A 20,733-nucleotide genomic window follows, 5' to 3' on the forward strand; every position below is an offset into this window, starting at 1 on the left:
GAACTTGTAGAAATATACTTCAGCTAATACAGACCCTGCACGATTGTGCTTGCTCACGGAGACTTAAAATTGTGTTTCCAAAAGCTTCCAAATCAGAAACAAGTGCCTCGTGCTTTTTGAGAAGAGCCTCACTCGAATCTTCATCCTTTCCATAGTCAGTATTACACACAATTGGTTCCTTCTCTTTCATCCATGATTCTGCTTCATTTGCATCTGCAAAGTACTGATGTGCTTGAAGTGAATCTTCCAGATCTTGTTTCCTCTGAAAATTAAGCATTATTTGCAAATTAATGGCAATTCTATTTCGGAACATAGAAGAATTTTTCTATTCATGTTTTAGAAATGTCCATGTATAGTACAGTCAAATATAAACCGTCTGCTTTACCTGCAGAGCTTTATCTTTTAGTTGTGTCCAGTGATCATTTAGCGTCGCAACCCTCTGTTTTATTTCATCACTTGCAAAGTGTCCCTCATCCAGCATTTGCTGACCTGACTGATACACAGCAGTTATACGATTTTCATGATTATTAATTTCTGCTAAGACAGCCTGATGTTTCTTGATAAGATTCTGCACACCAATAAGATCACGCCCTAAAAAAAAATATATATATATATAGTCTCTCTGATTTGTTAACATAAAAAGGCATAGTTGATATTGTCACATAGAAGAAGGTGCAATTAGCTGAATGACAAACACTAACTTTGCTTAACGAAGGTTAGTTCAGTACTCACACATACAAGAGCGTGGAGCGAACCGCCTTCGGCCAGAACACATGCAGTATATATACAGCTACAGAACATTCCAGTACAATGATTTCTTGACATTTGTCGATACTTCTAGAATGTCTTAAAACCGAATATAGAAATTAAAATTGTACAGTCTAGGTTATTTTAAACTCATAACCCTCCATGCAACAGTTTAGTGTCACAACCACTACACCACAGTGCTACTCAGCTTCTTCTGCGACAATATGAATGCAATGAGGTGAGTATTAATACTGTCTTGTGTGTATCATTCAAATATCTTTTTGCATTAACATTTGTAAGGTTGAAAACAATAGTTTGAACAAGTATAAGACCGATAACCACAAGTAACAGTAAATACAAATAGAGTTGTGTGTTGTAAAATGAGACATTCAATTGCAGTAATCAGTTAAGAGAAGTAAGATTTATCAGAAACCTGACAGATACCATATGTAGCAGATAACTTTTTTACCAATGTAATACCTGTTATCCTCCTCCCATGGCCTAATATATAACTTATTACAATTTGACTCAACTATTAATCAAATTGCATGCATACAGAGTATCGTCCCAGTTGTGTGACTGGATTCGTGATTTCCTCTCAGAGAGGTCCCAGTTCGTAGTGATAGACGGTAAATCATCGAGTAACAGAAGTGATATCTGGCGTTCTGCAAGGTAGTGTCATAGGCCCTCTGCCGTTCCTGATTTACATAAATGATCTAGGTGATAATCTGAGCAGCCCCCTCAGATTGTTTGCAGATGATGCTGTAATTTACTGTCTAGTAAAATCATCAGACGATAAATTCCAATTACAAAATGAGTTAGAGAGAATTTCTGTACGGTGTGAAAAGTGGCAATTGGCACTAAGCAAAGAAAAGTGCGAGGTCATCCACATGGGTACTAAAAGAAATCGGATAAATTTTGGGTATATGATAAATCGCACAAATCTAAGGGCTGTCAATTCCACTAAATACCTAGGAATTACAATTATGAGCAACTTAAATTGGAAAGACCACATAGATAATATTATTGGGAAGGTGGAACAAAGACTGTGCTTTGTTGTCAGAACACTCAGATGATACGCAAGTTGGGGTGGCAGTCACTGAAACAAAGGCGATTTTCTTTGTGGCAAGATCTATTTACGAAATTTCAATCACCAACTTTCTCTTCCGAATGCGAAAATATTTTGTTGGCACCCACCTATGTAGGGAGAAATGATCATCATGATAAAATAAGAAAAATCAGAGGTTGAACAGAAAGATTTAGGTGTTCCTTTTTCCCCACACGCCATTCGAGAGTGGGATGGTAGAGTAGTAGTATGAAAATGGTTTGATAAACCCTCTGCCAGGCACTTAAGTGTGAATTGCAGAGTAACCATGTAGATGTAGATGAACACCGATGTTTCCAAACTTTAATCTATACTGAGTTGAAAAATGTACACTGGTTTCTGGATCAATGGTGGAAGAGAGAGATAAAGTATTGTGAAGAAATTTTATTGTCAATACCAATTTTTAAAAAAAATTTAAGTCTGTTCTAAATACAGGTATATATTTCAACAATTAAGAGAGAAAAATTCATATAGCCACTGCTCTTCCATGTTTAACAATTTCTCATTACACAAGCTCGACAAATAACAATTACGATGCAAAGAAGGACACTGCTAGTTATAGCCAGGAGAAGGTAGCGAAAAATGCGTGGCACATGCTGAACTGAAGACTGAAACAACTAATTTTCCTACTTTGTAAATTCTTCCATGAGGGAAGAGTGGGGAGGATCAATGAAAAAGTAGATAGTTAGAAGGTATGAGGAAATTACACACATACTTCATTAAAGATAGATAAAACTTTTCTGAAATTATGATGAAGCCTTCTGAAGATTCTCTGGATCAGCAGTAGTATTCTCTGGTCATTTGAGAATCATATAGGAAATCCTTTCTTGACATTAACTAAATCCGATGAGTTGTCTACTTTATACATACTTTCTCAGCACAGCGAGAGGGAGGGAAGGAAATATTGCCATTAACTGAGTATAACTCAATACCTCATGCACATATGATCTCTGTTTAATTTGGCTGAACTGAAATGAAACATGAAAATTTGACAATTATAGTGTATACAACATGCCAAAAATGAAAACTACTTTAATTTTTTTTTATTATTTTGTGAAACCACCTTATATCAGAGTCTTAACACACGCATAATGCCCAATGTACAATTTGCATTAGCTTCAACAGCAAATGTCAACTAGAGCAAAACACTTTTGATATTCATAACCTGCATCATTATAATCAAAGATTTTATTCAGATATGCACTTTGTTCCACAGAAGGTTTTTTTAAAATAATTTTTCTGTGCTCTCAATCCTTATTTAACACCTAATTTTGCCTTATGCAGTGCAACTTGTATTGCTGCGAGTGAACTGTTGCAACAGTTGGGGCGGTGTTTGTGGTGGTAGTAGTAGTAGTAGTAGTAGTAGTAGTAGTTGTTGTTGTTGTTGTTGTTGAACAAGCAGCAATAGTCCTGGTAATTAGCCAGTACCTGTTAAATAATGCCATACACACATTTAACTTCAGAGGGAGGGCATTCCACACAAATACAGCTACTATAATGCACCACCTGTAATACTTCATTTACAATAACATTTTATGTACACTCTTAACTTTCATTACAGAAACAGGGTTCTGCAAAACTACTGCACATATTTAAAAACTTAGGCAGTCCTTTTCAAAACTAAGTGACAGTCACAAAATATACTAAAAACTATTAACCTCTGTTTGTAGATGCAGCTACTGGTTCCTTCTCTCTTATCCATGCTTCCTCATCTTCGATATCACGGAAAAGTTGCTGCACTTGCAGTGAATCAAGCAGGCGTTGCTTGCGGATGTTCATTGGACGTTGCAATGCAGAGTATCGTTCAGTTAGTGCAAGCTGTAATGCATAAATTTATCATTGAATCTTACACAGCACATAAGAAAACTACAAAATGTATCATTGTGATATACTGTGTATTTATTGAATATCACAATACAGCATATGTTAAACTTCCACAGAGGATTTTGAAAACTTTTCTAAAACAAGTATCGGCAGCAAAAACACAATCAACATCAACAAGTATGACCACCATTTTCCAGCAAAAGGAACATAAATTTATAAAGATTTCAAATGCATCAACCTAAGGACTGTGATAGAAGTGGCACATCAACACAATTGTTTTAGCTCTCCATAACAACATGGAACAGCAAGAACTGTAAATGCAAAATAGAAAGAAGGCAACTGGTGTACAATTGAAAACAACAAATAATAGAAGCAGGTAAATAATCACAAAACTGACAAATATCACAAAAACTTAAACACAGCTGTATTAAAATGCAACCAAGAAATGAGAACATGCATGGCACAAATTGGTACCAATGCAACTAGAGAAGCAGTAAGCACAACTTTTAGTGTTTTAATATACACAAACTGAATCTCTAATGCCTTTCTTACAGCTAGACTTTTATCCGTTAACTTTGGTTTAACACTATGTGCAAATTGTGCAGTGATATAAATTTTTGTTTTCAAAATGAATGACAAGTACTGACAAACATCTAAAATAAGGCGAGAAACAAATTCTGATTGACAATTAGCACCCATTTCATAGATTAATGTTAATAAATACCACAAAAATGTTTTTCATCCAATCTATTTTTATTAAATGGGATATCCGTGTCAGTGACACACTATCATATAACAGATCATAACATACACATAATTTACTGGAACAAATCAAAGCGGAATAACTGAATACAGAGTAGTGAAATGCCAGAATGACAACAACACTGACAACAACTACAAAAATAAATACACGAACAAAAACAAAATTTGAACATCAAGGAGGAGTTGTGAAAGATAAACAAAAGTTTGTAGGCATGTGTGTGTATCTGCGCTAGTAGCACCACTCACAATGAGGCTGCAAATTAGGTTTGCTTTAAATATGTGCTGTAACAGTCATGAGTGTTAGTTACCTTTGAGACTGGACATAGTGAGTTGCTGTTAGTCAATAATGTCTTTAAGGTGACAAAGACACCACTACCAACATCTCACCGAGTTTGAGCGAGGTCATGTAATAAGGCTATGTGAAGCTGGATGGTCCTTTTGCCGATATTGCAGAAAGACTCAGCAGGAAAGAAGTCACTGCAAATGATTGCTGGCAGCAGTGGTCGGGGAAGGTATGGTTGCAAGAAGAACAGGCTCCTGACGGCCATGTGGCACTACCGAGAGGGAAGATCATTGTGCTTGACGTATGGCTGTGGAGCACCACGCTGTATCTGCAGAGCAGCAATTCAAGCAGCAGTAGGCTCCACAGTGTCAAGTCAGAGGTCATTGGAGGATAGATTGAAGGTCTGTTGTGTTTTCTGATGAACGCCAGTTCTGCCTCGGCACCATTGATGGCCATGTGTTGGTAATGAGGACGACAGGTGATCTCCAGCAACCAAGCTGTCTGTGGCCTAGACACACTGGAGTTATGGCCTAGAGTGCAATTTCGTATGACAGCAAGAGTGCACTTGTGGTCATACCACGTATCCTGACAGCAAATTTGTACATCAGTCTGGTGATTCAACTCTCGTACTGCCATTCATGAACAGAGTTTCATGGGATGTTTTCCTGCAGGATCATGCTTTTCCACATACCACTGTTGTAACTTATTATGCTCTACAGAGTGCTGACACGTTGGCTTCACCTGCTCCATCACCAGATCTGTCTCCAATCGAGCATATATGACAACTCTTCCGTCATCCACAACCAGTATTAACCATTTCCGTATTGACCGACCAAGCACAATAGGCAAGGAACTCCATCACACAAACTGACATCTGGCACTTGTACAACACAATGCATGCATGTTTGCATGCTTGCATTCAACATTCTGATTTTTATTAATGTACCAACATTTCAAATTTACAATAGCTTTTCTCATACTTACATTAACCTGTGATGTTGCAGTTAATCACTTAAATATGTTACCTAGACAAATGTATTCTCAAAATCTCCTCACTGTACATTAATTATTTCTTGGGTTGGGATTTCTTTCCATCTATAAGAATTTAAAATAAAAATATTACTCATCTCTCCCAGAGCTATACTTCCTTTTTCACAATAGAAAGAGAGATTGGTTGAGGATGGTGGGAAAGGGGAATTGGGGAAGGGGAGTCATGTCACTCACACCCTTGGCTGAGAGCAGATCACCCATTGTGGGGAGGAGGAAAGGAAAGAATGAAGTATCTTGCTTTCCTTAATCTCTACAACACTTCCATCTCACAACAGGTGTGTCGTCCTCACAACCTACAATCTGAATGGCTTGCCTCTCCTTTCCAAATTTCTTCATGCAATCCCTCTTACCCGCCAGGAAGAGGAGGAATGTATATTTTAGAAAGCTAGAAGTATTAATTTCTGTTTTGTGTGATTCTATCTGCAGCAGGAATTTGCTTCACCTAAAGATAAGCACTGGCCAGCCTTTTAGTCATGCTGTAATTTTAACAATTTTCTCAACTGAACTTTGTTTTATTTAGTATAAAAATTTACTTCATTTTAGAAGATTTAATAATGGGTAAGGTGTCAATCACAGTCAATTAGGAGAAATTGACATTCACCTGGAATGATTTGAGAGATCCATCATTTTCCTAAGTCAAAGATGGTCCGATCAGGTAAAAAGTCCTGTTCCTTCTATACGTGGTCAAGCTTTTATAATTCCTTGTGCATTTTAAAGACATGTAATTGCAACACCACTATCAGGGACTACTCACATATGAATGATACTGTCCCACTGCACAATTAAGCTGACAAATAGCAATCCTGCAGGGAATAAAAGGAGTTTACCAGAAGAAAAATCTTAACTTGAGTTGGAAAATCTGTAGTTTGTCATCAACAACCCTCAGTTCTGGAAGCTTATACAAGACGTATGTTATAGAGCATCAGAGCACTTCTGATCAATTGAAGATGTACCGGAAACAGAGACCGTGTCCTTGACTTGCATTCATTGAATATGTGCTGCCAATCACAAATGACTTAAGCAAGTGAACGGGCTGCAATGTTAGTGTAGGAATTTTTAGCGTGTTAAACAGAACCTACAAGAACTTTATGAATCAACACAATGTACTGCCTGAATGGCTCCTTTTTTAGATTATAAATCTTTTTCCTGTTTGAAGTCAGTATCAACTATTACCCCTTAAGATATAAAAGAACGAAAAATGTGAAGTAAATAAGTTTCAGTGTGTCAGTGATGATGATAGTGGATAGTTATAAAACTGTAATGGTAACTACATTCAGCTACTGCAGGTCATGAATATGTAACTACTGCTAGTGATGTAGATCTGTGTCACTAATTGTGCCATAATTGTAAGAAACTTTAATATCAGAACAATAAGAATTGCGTTTAACAAAGCAGATGTGTTATGTCTTACTGCAATTAAGAATCAGTCTATCATCTGAGAACTAAGAATTGCTCTTCAGAACTTAATTTGTTGTATTATTCAGTTCCTGACCCAAATCACTAATACTTACACTTGTATCGTGTACAAACAATACAACTTTACAGTTACTCGATGCAGACAAAGATAAGTTATTAATGTACAAGATGATATCCACTGATCAACTAACAGCACATCATAAAATGTTTAGGAAATGAGAGATCTGATTATGTAAGATCGTATACACCATCCATTATGATTAGAAGCAACATCACATGGAACCCTGCATGGAACTTAATTGCTTCAAGAAAATCCAAACTTTCATCTAATTGGTGAAAAAGTTGTGTTTACGGCTATGATCCTCAAAGTAAGAAGAAACTGTCATCATTGAAAAGCCTTTCTGCATCTCAGCAAAATAAAGCCTCCTTCCTATTTCCTACGACGAAAATCAAGTTGAAAGGGCAGAGACTTGATACACTGGAGCAGATTTACATGGAATCACAGAAGATAAAAAAAAACCTAACAAATAGACTTCCAGAATGCATTTAAAATGTGCAAAAACATTATGATATATGTATTCACTCCCAATGGGACTATTTTGAAGCTGGTGAAGAATAACATTCTTTGGAAGCTAGTGAAGAATAACATCTAGGTAATAAGTATCAATATTAATTAATATATTTCAGGAACCTTGTATATCAAGAAACAAAGCTGTCCTATAAATACTGTGAAACATCCCATGTGGCAATACCCCTCCAAATGCTTGCCCACTTCTTATGTGAGGACGTAAACCAAGCTTCAAAAACTTGACTGGTGTTGTGAAAAGAAGTTTTAATATTGTTATCCATAATAAGACAAAAAATAAAACAAAAAATAAACATTTAAGATTTTGCATACCTCTGTAATAACAGTAAGATGTTTATGACCTCATTCCAGTAAACTGACAAAATTTTTTAGCTCCCATGAGACTATCACATACTGTTTTCATGTTATTCACAGATACATTTATCCTACTTACAATGTTCAAACTCCTAGCCACTACAGTAACAATTCTAAAGTTGTCAGTGTTTTCTGTCATTAGCCACTACATATTATTACTGACTATGTTATAAGCCTTCCTCCACATCATGCTTTCTTTCCCAAGAGATTGTGCTGCCTGCCTGCCTGCAATTACAGCAACTGCCAGCTCCATTAATAACATGCAATAAAAACCAGACTAAATACATTGTAACTATTCAGAATGAATTTTCACTCTGCAGTGGAGTGTGTGCTGATTTGACTTTTAGATTAAAATTGTGTGCTAGACCAGGACTCAGGCCTGGGACCTTTGCCTCCTCAGGCAAGTGATCTACCAACTGAGCTACCCACTCACAACCTGTCCTCACAGTTTTCCTTCTGCCAGTGCCTCCATCTCCTAGCTTCCAAACTTACAGAAGTTCTCCTGCAAAACTTGTAGGTAACTAGAACTTCTGTACAAAAGGATGCTGCAGAGACCTAGCTTGGCTACAGGCAGGGGGGGATTGTAAGAACACCTGCCTGTGGAAGGCAAAGTCCCAGATTTGAGTACTGGCCCAGCACACAGTACTAATCTGGCAGGAAGTTTCAAATCAGCACACACACTGCTGCATAATAAAAATTCAATCCGGAAACAATGATCCTCACAACCCATTGTATCATAATAAGGTACCTCATCAGTCATTCATTTCTGAATAATTATGAATATAACTTTAAATATGTGATTTTTTATTTGTATATGTACATCTTCATTAACAGAAGTTCATGTTTGATTTTATAGCATCTTTTGGTTCCTTTCAGCATGCAAGCAACGAGAAACTTGTGTGAGAGAGTGATCATCATGTGTGTAAACAAATGGTTCATTTCTTACTTCTGACTATAAAATTGCCTCCTGCACTAAGGTGTCACTTGAGCAAATTCCTCCCTGTATCATCAACAGCATCTTCCCAAAACAAGCCACATCCATGAAGTTCCAAAACTGCAGGCAATCTTCAGGCCACAACTCCTCCATCAATGGGGATTATATAACCCTGCCTTCACCCTTTCTTCCCAACCTAGGATGAAGCCAACTACATCTGCATTTTTGTCATCATCTTTGACATTCTGCCCTTCTCTTTAATGGTTTCAGCCAATGTTAGGGCAGCAGCTGCAAAATTAACTGCATCTTCCATGTGAAAAATGCTGTCCAAACAATAAGTTAGACAAAAATATGCGTTTGCAAGCAAGTGTTATGATATAAAATGAACAGTTGCACCCATAATTCAGTACCGTAATAACATAATTCCATGATAAGAACACAGGAGAACAACAATTCCTTAAATAGGGACAAAGACCTCTCAGAAACCTTTTATATGAATGAACACCGACTTACTTCCTGTTTTAATTTTTTGCAGCATGAATATCCCATGTGTATAATGTAATCAGGTGATGTGCACCAGTTTGCAGTTCCAAACACGAATGCTTGGGGTGCTGCTGCAAAGGTGTAAACATTAAGTGAATTGTTAACAGTGGCCCATCACCATCCCGTATCATTTCCCCATCTCCTGACACCACACTCATTTCATTTCCCAATAATCCAGGCCCAGTAAAGGTTACTACTAGCCCAGCCAGGTCATAATGATGCCACATAATAGCGAGAGAGTGAGTATAAAGACTTTTTCCAAAGGTTGAGGAATTTTCCATCTCTTCTATGTGACTGATTGTTACTCGATTTCTGTCTCTTTTTGGTGAATAGTGATCTATCATCACCAACATAGCCAATGTAACATGAAAAATAAAGTTCATGCAAGATATCTTGGCCCCTGTACAGAAATGCATGCTCCTTCTCAGCAATGGCAAGTCCACCTCCCCTGTTCTGGACACCACGTAAGTGCATACAAAATATAGCTAACATACTGAATGTTTCCTTACATTTGAGACAAGATCTGTATCTCCAATGGACTGGACATAGTGCACTCACTTCCAATCATATGCACACATGAGTGAAAGGGAAATATTCAAAACATCCCTCATATACCATAAAAGGTTTAAGATAGTGGAACTAGTTTTTAGCAAAAATTGGCAGGGAAAGCGAAGAGTATTTTGCCATATAGTTAATGTGTGAAAGTTTCATATCTACTGCAATACACTAGTAACTACAGATTTTTTTGTATGAAATATTATTTTACAAGCCAACGATAGCTGAAATGAAAATTGGTATGAATTTGTAACAACATATGTGAAGGGATCACAGATTTATTTTTATACTGAGCAAGAGCTTTTCATACGCTATTGACCAGGTTTGCCTTTAAACACTGGCTTGATAATGGACTGTTTCAGGATTCTGTCACAATTGCAACTGCATTAGCAAAATAATGAGATGAAACTGTGTGCAGTCCACTGTATTTTGACAAAAGAAGCAAATTTTAAAATGGCAACAACAGATAGAAATGTTAGAGATGCACTTATATGAAGGTTTCAGGTGTAAAGCCACACATCCCCTACTGCGCTGTCCCATCCACAAGGAAATCCCCACCACTACCATTGACCCCTCATATTCAGCACAATCAGCACAGCAGGGTCCAAATAATTTTCTGCACACTGTACCAGTCAAGCATGTCATGTTTACGTATCACCCATAGTTATTCCCTCCAAAGCATACCAATTAATCAACTCCCATTTGTTGCAAGTTGTTGTTTATACATGTTCACAGTAACTGAGAAACATACTGCACAGTGTTTCTTTTCTTAACAAGCTGTAAAACCAGTATTATTTACAGATATAATTTTGATGTTTAAACAGTTGGAAAGATATAACAGATACAAAAGAGGAAACAAGATAAATAAGGTACATTACCTCCTTAGCTTTTATATTGTCGGCATCAAAATGTCCTCTTTCCACAAACTGTGCTGCAGCAACACGAATGCCTTCAATACGATCTTGATGTGAAGCAACGTCTGCTTCCAACAATGCATGCTTCTTCTGAAGATTCTGCACACTTGTCAGATCCTTAAAAGCAATTGAAGTTTTGAAATTATTGTATATAGAGTAATTTACCGCTAGCAATAATAGTATTTTACTGACACACCATCACTGAAGCACATAAACCACAAATCTCTTTTTGGAGACTTTTTGGCAACACTAACAACAAATATCTGTGGTAGAGTACATACGTTAATTACTCTACAACTTTTCTGATCTTATCTTCTGCCATAGTAGTTTTGTAGTAAATGGGTGGTGACTTACAAATGTAGCAGCTATTTTTGGCAAAATTAATGCACATTTTTTGAGAAATTAATGTCTAACAAGTTTGTTGGTGTGGCCTTTATCTGCAATAAGTGTATAAACATTCATTTTATAAACAGTAAAGGGACAATAAAAAATCTGGTTAGAGATAAAACAATAATAAAAGAGTTTTTACTCTCCAAAATAAAACAACCCCGAGAAATGCTGCTTTTTGGAAAAAATTCAAAAGTTCTTTTTGTAAATTGGTTTTGGCTTATTTTTGTCTTTTGGTTGTATTTAAACTTTCAACAAATAACAACTGATTGTGTCGAGACTTGCTTTTGTGATTTAAGGTGTTCCTTGATATTATCTTTCTTTTTCCAAGCAATTTATTGATAGCAAATCTGTAGATCACTGGTTTCAAAAAATTAGCATTAAAGCCCTGATTAGCATTTTATAGAGATCTTCCCTGTGCATTCATAGCTGTGCAATCCAAACTTGACAACATTACAGATAGAGCTTACAAGGTGCTTAAAGTAGAAGTAGAACTGAAATTACCTCTAATCACTCATTCCAAGACATGTCTTGGAATGGTTGCTGATGGAAATAGCTGAATCTATACAAATTTAAATAAGATGAACAATTTTTCTTGCCAGTTGTTACCAACTTTAGCTAGCAGACAAACGTATACATTTCTTTGATCCAGAGCACCACATTTCCAACATGGTATGTTTACACACACACACACACACACACACACACCATTCAATTGCTCAAAAATTGATGTCACAGTTCCTCCGAGCCATAATCTGTATGTAGGGGTCATCTACTGCAGTAGTAACCCTTGGGCAGCCTGAGCGAGGCATGCCATCAACAGTTCCTGTCTCTCTGTATCTTCTCCGTGTCTGGACCACATCGCTTTGCTTCACTCCAAAATGCCTGGACACTTCCCTTGTTGAGAGACCTTCCTGGCACAAAGTAACAATGCGGACGCGATCGAACTGCGGTATTGACCATCTAGGCATGGTTAACTATAGACAACATGAGCTGTGTACCTCTTTTCTGTTGGAATGACTAGAACTGATCAGCTGTTGGACACCCTCTGTCTAATAGGTGCTGCTCATGCATGGATGTTTACATCTTTGGGCAGGTTTAGTGACATCTCTGAACAAAGGGACTGAGTCTGTGATACAATATCCACAGTCAACATCTATCTTCAGGAGTTCTCGGAACCGGGGTGACGCAAAACTTTTTTTGATATGTATGATATCAGTCGTCAAAAAATTATTGCTGTTTTTCAGATGGTGTGGTTAGGCACGATACTACAAATACATCTTAAATTGCAGTACCTGAATATTTCTGACAAGCGTGATGATTACTTTCACTGCTGTGCACTGAACATTTCACGAGTTAACTGGCTGAACACATGTTCCATCAAGAATTTAGATTTTTCCATAGAAAATCTATTACTGTGAAATTGCTCAAGAACTCACTCCATACCTTTTTTCAAGCATAATTATACTTTTTGCCATCATTATTGCAAAATTTGAAATCTATGAAAGAACTAGAATCAATACGAGAAACTAACCTTGAAACTTTGTTCAAGATATACCAAATAAAAATCTGCCAGTAATATTTTTAATAATGACAAACGGCTGGTCTTCTCGGCCTGAAATTTTTCTAATTGGCTGGTCCTCAAAGTGTTAAATTTTGAATGAGTGTCAAATACTCCGTGATTTAATAAATTCATCACACATTCCAGGCATAACATGATTCATCTAGTGTAATATGAAATTTACTTTCAAAGTAAAGATTCCGAAACCACAATCCACAATATTTTTCTGTGCCCTGTAATAGTATTTGTGATGTCATGCTCAGCAAAAACAGTTTGTTGTTACGAAATACTGCATGCTCTTTGCCCCAAAGTGTGACACATTTTGCTGTTGGCAGACGCTTGTGTGCGCTCTGTGATTTTATATCGCTAATGGCACATTTTCTTTGCAACTAAAGTTTTATTTTGATGTTATTCTCTGGGTTATGTTTTATTGCTGCACCATTATTCTGCAGTACCGGGCTAAAGTAAAATTCTTTGTTAGAGCATAGTAAAAATTACAAAAATTTAACTGAAAACTGAAATAATGAAAAATTTCTGGAATTCTCAAAAAATTTCCATTTTCCCAGATGGAAAAAAAAATTCCCACGATTTTCCTGGACCGCTGGGTGGTCCCAGGTGTTATACACCTAATTAGACCTCCAGTGAATGCATACACCAGAGGGTTGAGTAAGAGGAGGAATAAACAACCACTATCAATGGCCTCATAAATCAGTTAAGTCAAACCATCAATGTACATTTTTATTCCGCCCTTGAAAATTACATATGAAATGTGGTTCAAGATTAAACCTTCTAAAGGAAAGGCACCAATGAGTAAGTGATATTTGTAAAATCATTTAAGAGAGTAACATTTCTAGTGAGAGCATTTAATATTATGATTTTTGATGTTATAGGGTAAAAAATAAATAAAAGGTAACTGAGTTACTGCTAATATGAAGAGACATTGGTGTGAAGAAGAAGAGAGCTATTGTTGGGTGGGGGAAATAAGAAACTTTTCACTACTAATGAAACACAAGGAAAACTTCCTTTCAAATAACAATAATGAACGGAGAATAAAAATGTTATGCTAAATGACCCACTCCAATTAACAAGAGACCAAATCCTAAGAACCATCAATTCAACAAGCTTCAGTGTTCTTTATTTCCTAATTCATAATAAAATTAATTATTTAACAAAACAATATACCAAAGATTCCTGAAATTTTCATTCTCCCATCACAGAATGGGGAACTATGCAATTACTGTTACCCAAACCCTTGGGAACAGAATGCAGATCTTTTACCACTTGACCTGCAATGGCTTTCCCCACCAAAGTATATCTTTAACTGACTGAACTCACTAAATGTTCAGGGAGGAAGGGGGGTGGAAAAAAATTTTCAATGTTGGTTTGATAAACAAAATAAAATTTCTTTGTTTTCAAGTTCTCAAACAACTTCTGTGGCCTGAAATGGAACCTGTGTCTGACCATTAAACTCCATTTTTCTAAAATAGAAACATACCAGCCTAAACAATTTTGTAGTAGTTACTGTCCGTCCAATGGGGCCTGAACTAGCATGTTGAAATTTTGGGTCACAAAGTCTGGCTATTCCTTATGAGGTCACAACTCGAACTTCCTAGGCAATTAAGTCACTGAAAAGTTTGTTTACACATTTTATGTGCTTTTCCTCTGCTTAACACTTCCTTAGTATCATGACTGAAGTCTGAACAGTAGTATGAGAATAGGGAATATTTGAGGGAACCGCGACTTCAATATTTTGAATCAATTCAGAACTAGAGAAACTAATTAATTTTGCCAACAGAACACTAAAATTGAACTGATATATAAAAGTGAAATATGAACTGGTCAGAGTAGGCAGTTGGATAGGTTCAATAGAATGACACTCAAAAAAGGGAAGCGTCCGATTTAACAAGAAAAATGTAGAAGCAATTATAACATGTTTTGAAATCATTGCATAGTAATTCTGTACATATTTCCAAATTACGATCAACTGTACTTTAAGATTTTGGTTCAAGTTCATGTGTACCTTGCCATAGTCTTCGCTCATCAGTTGACCCTCAATTTCTGACAACCACAATTCTACATCCTCAACCGTTCTATTGAACTGCTGCTGTTGAGAAGCCTCTTGTAATTTTGAACCTTTCTTCTCTGTTTCTGAAACTAGTGTCTCCCACAACTGCAAGATTTCATCCATGCGTGACTGGATTCTATCTGTAATAGTAATAATAATAATAATAAAATAATAATAATAATAATAATGCACTATTTTGTAATAGATATGCCTCATGTAATTGGCTATGGATGTGACTACAAACCTGATGCATAGTGATTTGCTTCAATCAATTCCTGTCCAGTGGAAGCAATCTCATCCATTCGTGACTTATTGGCATTAAGTTCCTGTTCAAAGTTTTGATGTTTCTGCACTTTTCCATTCAGATTTGTGGGATCCTATAAAAGGATTGGAAATATAAAGTTAAAAATATGTAGCCAAAAGACAGTGTTAATTAAAAAGTTTTTACTCTTATTGTAACTGTCCACTTACAAGATAGCTATCATCAGTGGCAAACTTTAGTTTCTCATTGATCCAACCTTTAGTTTCATCACAGTCCCTTTCAAACTGTTGGAAGCGATTTGAGTCTTCGAGAATTGCTCTACGCTGGGCTGATTTCTCTAGCAGAGCTGAACGGCGTTCTAAAAGCTGCAACAAATCATTAACATTAGAATTCCTCTCTTGACTCTTGTGAATGAAATTATTATTCTGTTATATACTATTTACCATTGCTCTGCGTTGTGCAACATCATCAGCAGCATAATGCTGACCCTCTATTAATTTTGTGGCAAATTCATCAAGTGCTTTTATTTTCTCCTCTTGTGCTGCCAAAGATTTCTCAAAATCTTCATGCTTTTTAATAAGTGCCTCAACAGAGTCTAAGGAATCACCAAGGTCTTCATTAGCCAAAAATGCCTGAAACGGAATAACCATAACATATTTAGACTGAACTGAAATTATGGACACAATCAATTTACAACATGTTTGACCTGAAGACACACAAAACATCTCTTGCAATCTTTATTTATGGCTCTTAACTGCACCATGAAGTTTTGGTGTGACTCCAGCATCTTCTTTCATGGATGGTCGATTTGGGGGAGGGGACCAAAAAGCGAAATCATCAGTCCCATCGGATTAGGGAAGGATAGGGATGGAAGTGGGCCATGCCCTTTCAAAGGAAACATCCCAGCATTTGTCTTAAGCGATTTAGGGAAATCACGGAAAACCTAAATAACAACGGCCATACACAGGTGGAATTGTCGCCCTCCCGAATGAGAGTCTAGTGTTTTATTCTTTTTTCGTGATTACAGTCGATTTTAGAGATCAATTACTATGCTGACACACAACTTAATATATCTCCTATCTTTCTTAAGAGGCATGCTTTTACAGTTGGTGTAAGCACACAACAATTGATTTACTCACAAATCTGAAGAACGGATTTTTTCCATTCTTATTAATTAATAAATTTTCTGAAACTTTAAGACACTCACTTATCTCTGAACTAATCCTTTTGTTCTGCTGGCACTGAGTATTCAAAATCATGGGAAAGTGACTCAATTCTCAGCCTTCTGCACAAACAACTACTCTGATAGTGATCTGAAGCTTGTATTAATTTATTTTATCATTTGACAGTCAACAAAAGTGGCTAACATAAAACATTATATTGGTTTATTATTTCATTTCTTTTTGTCAGAAATGTGTCACTATCAAACTGGGATTGTGCCAGATTCCGCGAAAGCCTAATAGCACTTTAAGTTTTTACTTTAAAATTGCTATGACCCACACTACTTACACACATTGCAGTCATCACTGATAGTACAACTGTTTGTTACAGTGTCAACTGAACAATATACTCAATATGTCATTGTTACTAAGAATGGAAACAATTTCTTACACTGTATTTGCATACCTAATCTGTTAACAGTTACAAGATTGTTTTCTGTTTTATCTTAATTTGAGAAACTGAAAAACCTCATCTCAACCAGCAGTGTGTGCCCGTAAAATGTGTATCCTGCAGAGTGTGAAGCTGCAAATATACTCCACATCAAGCATATGAACGCAAGCAAAAAATGATCAAACTGTATCTATTGTCTCCTTGTGTCTGTATGTTTGGATGGATATGTGTGTGTGTGCGCGAGTGTATACCTGTCCTTTTTTCCCCCTAAGGTAAGTCTTTCCACTCCCGGGATTGGAATGACTCCTTACCCTCACCCTTAAAACCCACTTCCTTTCGTCTTTCCCTCTCCTTCCCTCTTTCCTGATGAGGCAACAGTTTGTTGCGAAAGCTTGAATTTTGTGTGTATGTTGTGTGTTTGTTTTTGTGTCTATCGACCTGCCAGCGCTTTCGTTCGGTAAGTCACCTCATCTTTGTTTTTATATATAATTTTTCCCACGTGGAATGTTTCCCTCTATTATATTTGTATCTATTGACATATATTCAAAAATAATTTCTCCGTCAATACAGTTAAACTTAGTGTGACTTTGTGCATAAACTATCAATTGTGACATGTTATTAGTGCAGCAGGTTACCTGCAGCAACTAAAAAACTAAGATCACAGCTGCTGGAAGGCACACAATGTTATTTTACTTAAAACTACCTACCTTTAAGTCTTAAAAAACTAATTTAGTTTTATAGCTGTGAAACTGAGCACGACTGTAGAAAATGGATCAAGCAAATGGTGAGAAGGGAACACTCAGCAGCAATTATTACTTATAATTCAGCACAAAATTGTCACTTATCATTTACTTCCTATCATAGTAGGGGGCCTAGTAATGGTACAATGTACCTTCCGCCACAGATCATACAGTGGCTTCCAGAATATATATGACGATCTACATGTAAAAAATATGTTGCCATACCTCTTGTTTGGCCATCCAAGTATCTGCCTGTTCTGTGTCACGATAGAAAAGTTGTAAATCCATGCACTGCTCATAAAGAATGCGACGTTCTTCCCACATAGACAACAATGATGCTTTCTCTGAACTCAGAACACCAAGCTTATCTTTTACTTCCTCAGAGGCATAATGACCATGTTTTAATAGTAGCTGCCCAGCTTCTGCTGTTGCTCGGAAACTGTCTTCCCTTGCATCAATTTCACCCTATGGATAGAAATGGTCAGCTCATTAATTAATAAGAATGTTTCATATTTAATTAAAACAATCCACCAAAACATTATGTGAAACATTTCTTTTCATTGTTTAAGCAGTATAACAACCTTATGTTCTTGGTGTCTTTCCAACAGTGCTTCAGCACCTGCTACATCTTTGGCTAACTCATCTGCAGATATTATTGCTTTCATGTCATTAATCCATGAAATTAAGTCTCTGAAGTCTGCCAGAAAACGATGCAAGTAGTATGATTCATCCAACTTTTGGCGACGTTCCTGTAAGGAAGCAGGTAAGTGAAGTAGGTAATCATGTGGCAAAGTTTCAGAATAAATGTTACAGTTTTATACTATTTTGTCCTTTATGATCAGTTTTTTAGTCGAGCTCAAATACATTTGTTTCTTCTTGACCAGTTATTCAATTGAAGTATTCACCATAACTGAAAAAAATTGCAGCAAACCCCACTGAAAATAGAAACAGCATTCTTCTACATAAGAAGAGCATGTGGAGTTATTATTGTTAGTCAAAACCTTCTCATGAAAAGGAAATTTTGTTGTATGTGCAGAATACTCAGTTGGCAATAAAAACATGCTGATGAAACATTTAATTTACAATTTACATAAAACTTAGCATATCAGCAACAAGAAGAAACAGCAATACTAATTATATAAAGAGCTTGCACAAAAACTTTTTTCTTCTGTCCTATGAATATGATATCTTTTGAATGTCGAGCTTAGCCACACCATGTGATCAAAAGTATCTGGACACCCCCAAAAACATATATTTTCCATATTAGGTGCATTGTGCTGCCACCTACTGGCAGGTACTCCATATCAGCGACCTCAGTAGTCATTATACATCGTGAGAGAGCAGAATGGGGTGTTCCGCGGAACTCACAGACTTCGAACGTAGTCAGGTGATTGGGTGTCACTTGTGTCACACGTCTGTATGCGAGATTTCCACACTCCTAAACTTCTCTAGGTCCACTGTTTCCAATGTGATAGTGAAATGGAAATGTGAAGGGACACTTACAGCACAAAATTGTACGGGCCGACCTCATCTGTTGACTAACAGACTGCCGACACTTTAAGAGGGTCCTAATGTGTAATAGGCAGACACCTATCCAGGCCAACACACAGGAATTGCAAACTGCATCAGGATTCATTGCAAGTACTATGAAAGTTAGGTGGGCAGTGAGAAAACTTGGATTTCACGGTTGAGCAGCTGCTCATAAGCTGCACATCACGCCTGTAAATGCCAAACTACACCTCGCTTGGTGTATGGAGCATAAACATTCGGACGGTTGAACAGTGGAAAAATGTCGTGTGGACTGACTAATCACAGTACACAATGTGGCAATCCGATGGCAGGGTGTGGGTATGGCGAACGCCTGGTGAACGTCATCTGCCAGCGTGTATAGTGCCAACAGTAAAATTCGGAGGCAGTGGTGTTATGGTGTGGTCATGTTTTTCATGGAGGGGGCTTGCACCCCTTGTTGTTTTGCATGATACTACCACAGCAGAGGCCTACACTGATGTTTTAAGCACCTTCTTGCTTCCCACTGTTGAAGAGCATTTCAGGCATGGTGATTACATCTTTCAACATGATCGAGCACCTGTTCATAATGCACGGCCTGTGGCAAAGTGGTTATACAACAGTAATAGCCCTGTAATAGAATGGCCTGCACAGAGTCCCGACACGAATCCTACGTAACACCTTAGGGACGTTTTGGAACACCAACTTCATACCAGGCCTCACCAACCGACATTGATGCCTCTCCTCGGTACAGCACTCTGTTAAGAATGGGTTGCTATTCCCCAAGAAACCTTCCAGCACCTGACTGAATGTATGCCAGTGAGAGTGGTAGCTGTCATCAATGCTAACGGTGTGCCAACCCCATATTGAATTCCAGAATTACTGCTGGAGGGTGCCATGAATTATTAAGCCATTTTCAGCTAAGTGTCCGGATACTTTTGATCACATTGTGTATGTCTCAAATTTTTATTTCCTTTTAAGATATTATAATTGGGCAGGGAACAATGGTTAATTTTAAAGTAATCAAAATGACTATGAAAATGTAAAAGTGGATAAAAACTACTTAACAAATAACCTCTTTTATTCTTTTGTAAATGGGAATAGCTTCTGTGTCCAACAATGGCCAATGCTAAGTGACTATACAACAATGAAACATAATGTGTTTAATAGTATTTTCGCTATTTCCACCAAATATAAAACCATATGAGTTACAAAGACATTTAATACATTGAGAGTACTTCTGCTGGAGTAGTTCTCATCCAGTACATCAATATATCTTAAAGTGGCGCAAGACTGAGCTTAAGAGAAGTTTTCTCACAACTATCTTTCAACACACACTGACATTTCTGTAATTAATATCTAATCGGTTTGAATATTCCAGGAATGTTCTGTTATTGGTGACTGTAACAAAAATATTTAATGTATATCTCATGTATCCAGGAGTCATATGTGATTTATGAACTAGATAGTCAGTCATGAGAATTAACAGAGAAAAAGGGGGAAAAATGATCTCATTGCAGTTACTGTA

At 37.0% G+C, this 20,733-nt stretch overlaps 1 protein-coding gene across 1 annotated transcript in view; it reads right to left on the reverse strand.

The window, feature by feature from the left end:
- The window catches only part of LOC124723018 (spectrin alpha chain), a 125,191-nt gene that overhangs the window by 60,726 nt on the left and 43,732 nt on the right, over nt 1-20,733 (reverse strand). The window contains 10 exon segments of the mRNA XM_047248193.1: nt 35-262; nt 386-591; nt 3,511-3,670; nt 11,038-11,190; nt 15,042-15,226; nt 15,331-15,463; nt 15,558-15,713; nt 15,792-15,980; nt 17,925-18,164; nt 18,281-18,448. Coding sequence (XP_047104149.1) covers nt 35-262; nt 386-591; nt 3,511-3,670; nt 11,038-11,190; nt 15,042-15,226; nt 15,331-15,463; nt 15,558-15,713; nt 15,792-15,980; nt 17,925-18,164; nt 18,281-18,448 — 1,818 coding nt within the window.

The sequence above is a fragment of the Schistocerca piceifrons genome, chromosome X, assembly GCF_021461385.2.
Source record: "Schistocerca piceifrons isolate TAMUIC-IGC-003096 chromosome X, iqSchPice1.1, whole genome shotgun sequence".
In the NCBI taxonomy this organism is placed as follows: domain Eukaryota; kingdom Metazoa; phylum Arthropoda; class Insecta; order Orthoptera; family Acrididae; genus Schistocerca; species Schistocerca piceifrons.